This window comes from Danaus plexippus, chromosome 4 (assembly GCF_018135715.1).
Source record: "Danaus plexippus chromosome 4, MEX_DaPlex, whole genome shotgun sequence".
Lineage (NCBI taxonomy): Eukaryota > Metazoa > Arthropoda > Insecta > Lepidoptera > Nymphalidae > Danaus > Danaus plexippus.
This window is the reverse complement of record NC_083538.1, coordinates 3,224,410-3,234,522: the sequence shown is the minus strand read 5'-3', so window position 1 is coordinate 3,234,522 and position 10,113 is coordinate 3,224,410. Positions and strand designations below refer to the sequence as shown.

General features: G+C 29.8%; 3 protein-coding genes across 3 annotated transcripts; 2 read left to right on the top strand and 1 right to left on the bottom strand.

The window, feature by feature from the left end:
* Positions 1-147: 147 nt before the first annotated feature.
* On the top strand, positions 148-6,386 carry LOC116768489 (plasminogen activator inhibitor 1-like). Its single transcript, XM_032659223.2, has 9 exons — positions 148-311; positions 1,965-2,047; positions 2,411-2,547; positions 2,966-3,043; positions 3,659-3,881; positions 4,138-4,278; positions 4,524-4,612; positions 4,948-5,388; positions 5,702-6,386. Exons 2-9 carry the CDS (start codon positions 1,968-1,970, stop codon positions 5,851-5,853), a joined length of 1,341 nt encoding a protein of 446 aa, XP_032515114.2. The 5' UTR covers positions 148-311; positions 1,965-1,967; the 3' UTR covers positions 5,854-6,386.
* Positions 6,387-6,861: 475 nt separating this feature from the next.
* Positions 6,862-7,992, bottom strand: LOC116768285 (male-enhanced antigen 1). Its single transcript, XM_032658963.2, has 3 exons — positions 7,519-7,992; positions 7,311-7,442; positions 6,862-7,091 (listed from the first exon to the last, which is right to left on the bottom strand). Exons 1-3 carry the CDS (start codon positions 7,705-7,707, stop codon positions 6,963-6,965), a joined length of 450 nt encoding a protein of 149 aa, XP_032514854.1. The 5' UTR covers positions 7,708-7,992; the 3' UTR covers positions 6,862-6,962.
* Positions 7,993-8,161: 169 nt separating this feature from the next.
* Positions 8,162-9,989, top strand: LOC133319440 (protein-L-isoaspartate(D-aspartate) O-methyltransferase). Its single transcript, XM_061523877.1, has 7 exons — positions 8,162-8,377; positions 8,510-8,646; positions 8,720-8,945; positions 9,110-9,195; positions 9,289-9,366; positions 9,512-9,599; positions 9,839-9,989. The coding sequence occupies exons 1-7, from the start codon at positions 8,206-8,208 to the stop codon at positions 9,850-9,852; spliced, it is 801 nt and encodes a 266-aa protein (XP_061379861.1). The 5' UTR covers positions 8,162-8,205; the 3' UTR covers positions 9,853-9,989.
* The last annotated feature ends 124 nt before the right edge of the window (positions 9,990-10,113 follow it).

Sequence of the window (10,113 nt, the reverse complement as noted above, 5' to 3'; positions counted from 1 at the left end):
TTTTAATTTTGTAGCGTCGTCCGACCACGCGTCGGTCAGTGTAAACGTAGGTCGTAGACAAATAAAATACACATGCATCCCAACCAAGGTTAGTTTACTCAACTTTTCAAGATTCAAGAATTTGTGTACCGATTACCGTAGTAGTTAGTACGAGTCAGTAGTCGGTAGTAGTGTTTTAGACTTTGTCGGTGGCGGTCGTGTCGCTAGCTTGAATAAATGCTCTTGCTTTTTGCAAAATTTTCTTGACAGTTCGCAAATTAATTATATAATTGTGATAATAACACAATTTATGAAATTGTCATCATAACAAAGTAAGTTTATAGTAACTTTATAATTATTATATTAAATGTATTAAAACACTTTCCTGTGCATCTAGCACCTAACTACTCAATTGCATACTACTGGTGTTTTATTTTGTTTTGGTTTTGACCGAACCGGAATAAATTTTGTTTTTTTTCACTTGTTTGTTGCCAGTAAATAAAAAGTGTAATCCGGACATAACAAAATTATTCAAAGTATGTTAGATTCGGTTACATTTTTTTTTGTAAAATTAAGCGTTTTTAATATAATATATAATTTTATTAACCTGATGTTAACGGGCTAGGACAGTATGTTAAAACAATACGGAAACGATTTTATTAGTATATTATGGAAATGGATACAATTATAGTTCAATGTTGTTGATATAATTACGATAATTCTTGATACGTACGTGTCTTTTAAAAATTATTTTATATCATTTATTTATAGGAATACGCTTAGGATTTTTTTTCACATGCAATTTAATTCCAGATTCATTTATAAGTTACAAGGGATCATTACATTTTTTCCACCAAATGAAACAATACCTATATTTCAATTAAAACGTATGTTTAATAAATAAAACGAAATACAACAAAATTATTTTTAATTATATCCACAAATAAATAAGGAATCAAATCATTTCCGTGTTCTGACCTAGACCTCTGGTGGGTACTGGGTTAAAATGATAAAGACAAAGATTGTAAAAGTAATGAATGTGTTGTAACGCGATACCAATGAAATAATTGTTGCCTTAATTCCTTATAATAATTGTTTTGTTTGCGATTACAATATTTGTTGATAATAAGATTAAAACTGAAATATAAGTTACAAATACCATGTTTTTGATTCTAAGAACCTAATCTTTATGTCAACGACATAAAGATTTTAAAATACTTAATTTCGAAAATTATTTTATAAATGTCTTGTTTTAATGTATTCCTAAGCATTAATCGGCCATTCATGTGGGACTTAGTTCAATGTAAATAAAAAAAGTTTTGTTAAAATTTCAGTTTCATAGACCGAAGAAGAACATTCCTTTGTTTTAAGTAATCTGTAATAATATTATTTTCTTTTACGACCTACGTTATACGAAACTGTGAACTATAAATAATGACATTATAAACATTTTAAACTAAATATGATTACGAAACCAAGCGGATTCTGATCATTATTCGTACAATATAACAATACATTGTTAGTTGTTACTTGTTACTCATCTATTTTATATATCAAATATATTTTGCAATACCTTATTTTATACCGAGGTACCGAGGTTTTATTCGAAATATCACATAATTCATGAAAACAAGTCTCAATTTTACAATTTATGGAAACTTCCAAATCCAACAATTTCTCCGTCAAATTAAAATATTAAATATTATGACAATCAATTCGCAATAGATCAATTTGTGAACACGGATAAGGATTTTGACAAATGTGTTTATATAAAATGTTATCGTAATGTTAATATTCCCACAAAATAAAAGTGAAAAACATAAAGCTGTAGTTTGGAATTTTGGATGTTTATTCTCAGAACATTAATTAAGTAAACAATAAAATGTAATTATGATTTATTTGAATAAATTTTAAGGAGGAAATCTTTTTGTTAGATAAAAAACATTGTTATACTTAAGTACTTGCTATACTTCTTTTCGTTTCAGGATATGTCCCTCAAACTTTCAAGCGTCGTCTGTTTTTTTGGGCTTTTTATTATAGGAATAGTAAAAAGCGAAGATGAAAGCAGGTACTTAGATTTTATATGGAAAAACCAAAACTAATATTTTGCATTATAATTATGAAGAATGTGATACCTAACTAAATAAAAGATTATTTTTGCTTTAAGAAAGATATATAAATAATGAGATCTAAGGTTTTTCGCGAATAGTTTTCTTTTGAATAATACTTATACTTTCAGGTTAGGTACTACTTGTTTTTCTTTATCATTTTGAACTACATACTCTCGATATTTCGGTTACTTTTCAGCAACTGTGATCATGGTATAATATGTATATATATATATATAATTAAAAAAAACGCGTAGTAATCCGAAAATATTAGTTTTATATAAGATTTATAAATAACTGTTGCTTGTTTAACTCCCTCGAAGGATATCATTCAACTCTGATGAATTGAAAAAGAATGCTCTGGCCGACGCTGTTAATGATTTTGGTTACAAAATAATGACCAAGATGATAAATGACAATTATGATAAAAACATCGCCTTGTCCCCAACAGGTATTGCCGGTGAGTTACTTGATGTGGTACTATTAATTTAGACTGTTAAGTGCGTAGTGAATTTGAGATTGTTGATGTTAATATTGGTAGCATTGTACAATTTACTGCATACATAATACAAATGTTACATTGCCTTCATTGGCATGCAAACACACAAACCAATAAGGGGATACGTTACACAAGAATAATTAAAATTAAATCATTTTTATGGGATATAAATCCTTAATTTAAATTAATCATCACATTTCAAATCAATTAACAGACACGTAAATTTTTATTTTTTACCAAACAGACGAAAGAGTTACGTACTAAGTTAAACTACTAAATTAAACGCTTTTAAACATTTTTCTGTCACTTATATATAAATTCACCTACTATTTATAACTAAACTGTGTTAATTAAATAAGTATGCGCCAAATTTTATCAGGTTTGCTAGCCATGAGTCTACTGGGCAGCGTGGGGAGGTCATATGATGAGCTGGCCGAGGCACTCGGATTCTCTCAAGGTAACACAATAACAGTTCGTACCTCAATAAAGTAATAATCATATGTGAATTAGGTATGTTCTAATAAATATCATTTTAGGGGAAGGGAGGGCAAGATGGAAGGCTAACTTTATGATGTGTAAAAAAATTAAAACAACGTGATATAAATTTTTTATTCTAATCAGTCTTGATGCTAGATAATCGTATACAGTTAGAAAATTAATCCATTAAAAATCATTAATAATAAGTATATATATATATATTTTTTTATGAGTAATTAAAAAATAACGTCAAAAATTCCATCTATTGTTATAATTTTTCTAATAAAATCTCGGATGCGATTCAAAATTCTCATGATCGAACACGCAAAACTATTAAAGGAAAAATGCTTTAAGATAAGCTCGCCTTGGATTGACACGATGTAGTTTTCCTTTACGTTTAAATTGTTATAAATAATTTAATACGTAAGGCGACATTCATGTTATATTAGGCATATCTTTTTCTTCATAAAAATAAAAAAATATGTATTAATTTTTACGTTTACTTGGTCATTCAATAAATAGAGAGATTATTTTTATAACAAAAAAAAAATCAATGAAATTGATATGAATATTTTTATTAATACTTCCTTTATAGATGTAAGCATCAATCGTCAGAATCACGAGATGTTTGGGGAACTGTTGAATGATTTAAATAACAATGAGACAGCTAGTAAAACTATATTCTCGGACGCTCTTTTCATCGAAGGCAAGTCAAATCTCAGAGAGGCATATCGGAGTTACCTGGCCAGGGTTTACCGTGGGGACGCCATTGGTGTCGACTTTGCTGACAGAAGTACAGTTAAGGCATTAATCAATGAGTAAGTCAATTCATACTGATTATACACTGTCGTGAGCTTTTTGTGAACTGACGCCGCATCATCCATGGTCCATTTAATACCGTTATGTATTCAAAGCGAACGGCTCAGTTTTTTTTTTTGTTGTGTTATGACAATAAAATGCCCTGAATACATATAATTTGCATATCATTTTTGTTCAAATCTAGAACAATACTATATTTGGGCCCAACCTGAAGCTTATTTTTATCGGTATTTTTGTAATATAATATGTTTTCAGATGGGTTAGTAATATGACTAAAGGAAAAATTCCGGATTTCCTTAAAGAATCACTACCAGCCGACACAAGGGCGGTGTTACTTAGCGCCTTATATTTTATCGGCCAGTGGGAAACCCCGTTCGTGCCTGAGTACACGTTAAAGTAAGTTTCAATGGTGTAGATAATTGGTAATTCCATTTGAGTCAACACAGCTAGCCTAACTTCAATTCTAAGCAGCTTTAAAATAAAAGAAACAAACAATGAATACTTGACAATTGTATTTTTTTATTGCTTGAAATATTCTACCATAAAACAATTTACAAACCACACCTTTAGTGTTTAACCGCTAATGGATATTGTAAACTTGGTTAGCCTTAAAAGTACTTAGTGATTTATAAATATTTCAGAATGAATTTTACGACACCCAAGAATGACGTTGAAGTTGACATGATGTTGAACTTAGGAAACTTCAAACACGTCTACTCCATTGAAGATGGTAACCGTTATAGAACTGCTTTTTAAATTTTATGGGACGATTAATATCTATTTATTATTGATTCTTAAAGAAATTTATATAAAATTTTCACACTGATATAGTTCTGGAAATAATTTAAAAGAAATTAAATTCTAGTCGTAGGTAATTGAATAGATTAAAACAATTTTAATTTCATGTCAACATATCGAATAGTTGTATTATCGGTTTTGTTATAGAACAAATCGTTCAGGAACTGAAATGTATAATATTTTTATATTATAAATTTAATAATATAATATTTTAAACACTTTATACCATACATATATTGCACAAAATCAAATCCTTTTTTTTTTCAGGTGTTCACATGGTAGCCCTTCCTTATAACGATAGTATCACAACCATGTATGTTCTAAAACCTAGACGACCTGATAAACAGAGTATAAATGAAATATTAAACAGCCTTAATTACACAAGAATAAATAAAATGATCGACGAAATGTGCAACCGAAAGGCCATAATAAGATTTCCCAAAATGGACCTCAAGGTTCACGCAAATTTGGAAGGACCTTTAAAACAATTAGGCATTCAGTCCATTTTCATTCCGAACCAAGCGAATTTCGCTCTTATGATAGACGGTGCAAAGGCTGTAAACAAAACGGAAGAGGAATTATTGACAAGAATTAATGATGGCGACCGGCTGTCAGGAATTAAAGATTTAAAAAGCGTAATTGATGCACTCCCGAATCCCGGCGTTTATGTCGACTCCATATTACACGATGTCCGAATAACTATAGATGGTTTGTGGATTGAGTTATTAGAACTAAAAGTTATAGACACTTTCATAATATGTAGTTGACCTTGATTTCTAAGAGGTCAACGTTTTTTTTAAAGGTTTAGCGCGACTTTTTTTCATTTTACTAAACACAAGTGATTAAGTCATACTAATATCACTAAGTAATGTTTGCTCATGTTATAAATTAACTGCCATTTATTTTTTTCTCTCTTTCTTCTGGTATTTTTTTCATATTCTGGTAAAATTATGTCAAAATTAGAGTTGAAGTTTTAGGATCCTTTAAAAATAAAACAATTCCATGAAATTTGTTTTTGCAGAATATGGGACGGAAGCGGTCGCTGCGACAAGTGGTATTTTGGCAAGGACGGCTGAGACGTTTTATGCAAATACGCCATTCTACATGTTCATAAGAAATGAGAAAACTAAACTAGTCACCTTCAGTGCTGTTGTCTATGACCCTACTACATGATCGAACAATAATTTAAAATTTATATAATTCTAATTGTTTTTACAATAAGTTTTAAATTAATCCAATAGCTAGATTATTAAAATACATGACATTATAAAACAAGATTAAAATATACAATAAAGGACCGAGATATTACATAAAAAGATCTAATTAATTACTTAGTTAAGAAGAATGGCTGCTGGATTTTTTAAATTATTTATGGTTTTTTTTTTTTTAATAACGTTTTCTTAATATTTTTAAAAATCATTGGCATTTATTTCTCACCTATTTTTTTTTTTTTACAAAAAAAAAATCCTTAGTTTATAAAGGGTTTAGGAATATGAAGAAATACAAATAGATATTTAAAGAACCTGTAGAGTAAGAACAAACCAGTTTTGCATATACAGATACAAAATATATTTAAATATGAATAAGTATAGTCTATACATAGTTTATTTGATTTTTTTATATAAATTAGTTAATGATTACTAATTAGTCACTGATTCATGTATTAAATTTTTTATCCTTTAAAAATAAAGATAAAATAAAACAAACATGTTAATGTTTTAATTTATTTACATACACTGCATTTATTCCTCAACTAACTCACCTAACACAAGTGTAACATCATAATAAATAAATACAGTTTTTCATTCATAAAATTTTATTCAAAAGCAGAATAATGATTTTAAAGAGAGAAATTAAACATTACTTTAAATCTAACTATAGGAAATGCACTCATTCCCTATAGCCAGATTTGTATTATATAGAATTTGAGTGCTATTATGGACTCTTCATGTACTTAGTACTTTATGACTTAACCAGATAGCAAGGGTAGCATTTGCTATGGACTCTGCATATTTAACATTTTATCTTTGCCACACCTAATTCACTGCTTAAATACTCTAATTTGTTAATAACTCAAGATAGAATAGAATACTCTCAAAATGTAAAAACTACTTAGTCTCCAGTATAAACATGTCTATGAACCATCACATCTAGGGCCCCTTTTGAAAACAAAATCAGCAATGATGATGAATTATTTTTATTTCTAATACACAATAAAACATATATATTTGTTATTATTAATAAAACCTTCTTACATGTAATGCCTATAGAACAGAAGGATTTTATGGATTTCCTTGTAACTTTTCTAATCTATCATTCAGGGTCTGTCTCCATTGATCTTCTGACACACTTTGTGCCCACTCAGGTATGGAAGCTTGTGGCAATGCAAAGTTGGCCATTATGGACATAACCTTCGAATAATTTAATAATAATATCATTTTCTTTGTTAAAACAAACTTTCACAACAAATCATACTTCAATTATAAAGCTGTGAAATAATTGCTTCATTTATCATATGGGCTCAAACTTTCCCAGATCTTTTTATTTCTGCATTTAAATTTCTAAGAGCGAATTCTAGAAAGAAATATTTAAAATTATAAGCTTAAATGTCAATAAAGTAATAATGATACCTGTTGTACTCTTTCGCTATCCATTTGAATTGTATCATTGGGCCGAGGCATACTCCACACTTCCCTAGTTAAAGCAGACTCCATTGGTTCTATTTGGGGTATATTATTGACTGGTGCTTGCACTTCTACTGTCTGTAAAAAATCGCTTCACTTACTTTAAAGTAACATTAAATTACAAATGAATTCTTTGAGAGTAAGGCAAACATACATCATTCTCATTGTCGGAGTCGTGATCTGAAAGAACGGCTTCGGGCCCCTGAGGTAAAGGTTCGTAACCGAAGTGTTCATTCTGTTCATCATCACTATCTTCGTGACCATTTGTTATAAGGTCATGACGTGACGGAGGTATTATGTCTTGGGACGAATTGTCGGGAGGATCAGGGCCTTCACAAACCATGATGAATTATCAAAATTAGGATAGTATAAGGACGTTAAACAAAATAACAATATTATTAAATGTTATGTTTAACTGTCAGGCGGACAGTGAATATGCTGTAGGTTCCTTAACGCTTAAACTTATTACCCCCTTCATACTTTAATCTACCACCATCTAAACAATATATATACATCGTGACATCGCATTTCAGTTTTGTTTTGAAAATTAAAATTGCTACTAATTTAATGTCGACAAATAAAATGAGATTTTTTCAGTAATTTTTCACAGAATTTATCATTAAATAACTGAAAATAGTAATTGCGATAATTCCTGCTTTCTCTTTTTACAACTTGAGATATGGGAATTAAAACATTATTATAAATTTCCAAAAGAATATTTAATGGCCACAGATTGAAAACTGCAATATGCAGTTTCTAAAAATACTTCAAGATATATCTATCCATTTTACTGGAAGTCAGTTTCATTTGTGAATTGTGCGTTATTCAATCTGTCAAGCAAATGTCAGCAAAAGCCAAAAAATATATTTTCGCTTTTAGGCCAAATAAAAAACAATCTTTAAAAATTGAGATTTCAAGCAAGCTGTCAACTCCTCTATTTATATTGATTTTGCTAAATATGGCTTGGAGAAGTCATGGAATTAATAATTTGGATATGGTGCGCAATCTTAAATGTAAGTAAAATAATTTCTGGGTTTACTAACATTTATTTATGTTATACCAAAAAACATTATTTCCAAAAAGCAAGATTTTCTTCGTAACACATTTCTTAAACTTGATATACTTATATAGTTTACCTTTTCTAGCGAATGGAATAATAAAATCGGATAGTGTTGCTAATGCAATGTCTGCTGTTGATAGAAAAAACTATTGTCCTTATGCACCATACCATGACTCACCACAATCTATTGGATTTGCTGCTACAATAAGTGCTCCACATATGGTAGTATAAGTTCCAAATGTGTAAAAAAATTTCATTGTTTAAGAAAAAAATTATTTCTTTCTATACTTTTTAGCACGCACATGCACTAGAAAGGTTAAAGAACCAATTAGTACCTGGAGAGAAAGCATTGGATGTGGGATCAGGATCTGGATACTTAACAGCATGCATGGCACACATGGTTGGAGAAAGCGGCCGAGTAATAGGCATTGAACATATACCAGAATTGGTCACTCTCGCAACTAAAAATATTAACCATGACAACCCAAAACTTCTTTCTTCTGAGAGAATTAGGCTTATTGGTATGCTTATACTATAATAATTAAACCATATGCAGGTATTGATACAATTGTGTCCTCTCTAAAGATTTTGAAAAAGATATTTATCACTTGTTTTTAATGGAATTCTGAAAATATTTTATGATTTTTGTAAATATATAATGAATTTGCCTATAATATTTTTAAAGTTGGTGATGGACGATTGGGTTACCCTTCAGAGGCTCCTTATAATGCCATTCATGTTGGGGCTGCTGCACCTACTTTACCACAGGCAGTAAGTTAAAGAATCATGTTTGAAAGAAGAGATTGTTATAGACCTCAATCTAGTGAGTTCATATCTAAGTTATTTTTATGTATATGTCGTCAGCTTGTTGAGCAATTGAAACCAGGGGGTCGTCTCGTAGTTCCAGTGGGACCGGAAGGCGGAGATCAATATCTCACTCAGGTATAATTAACATTTGCTTGAAACTTGCTTTATTTTTTACATTATGCATGAGCTTCAGATTGCTTACATTATTAATATATACATACTTATATTAATATGTTGTAATAATTAATTATTTTAGCCATTTTGAGGTATATATTTCCAGGTGGACAAAGCACTTGATGGCTCTACTACAGTAAAGAAGCTCATGAGTGTTATATACGTTCCCCTCACAGACAAGAGTCACCAATATCGTGAGTGACGTTATGTCACCCTTGTAGCCGTCTGTGTTGTTGCCTTGATCATAATTCTTTGCTTCCTAAAGGCCCTGTGATTTATAATTAGTTTGAAAATTTAACACTTGTATATAGAATTATGTAATATAATTACACTTTCATATCATTCTATGAGACTTGGTTGTAACCTGTAAGCTACCAAAGAGGTGTTAATAAAACTAATATAATCTATGGCAGTCAACATATAACTGTTCTAGGTCTCTGGAAATAAATTGCCTCTATAAAAATTAACGAACGAAAGCTGCGTCATATTATACAGATTACCCGAGAGTGAAACGGAGAGAAAGTGAAATGCCTATATAATCCATATTATTCCCCCAATTTATTCAATAAAAAATTTAAATAAAATTAATCCTTTTATTTTTTTTTCGAAATATAATCCTTTTAAATTTCGATAATTTTAATTTTTCTTAGATAAGTTAGAAAGTTCCCTGGAGTTGCAAACTTGGGTGTCGGGTAGAAAATTAAATTA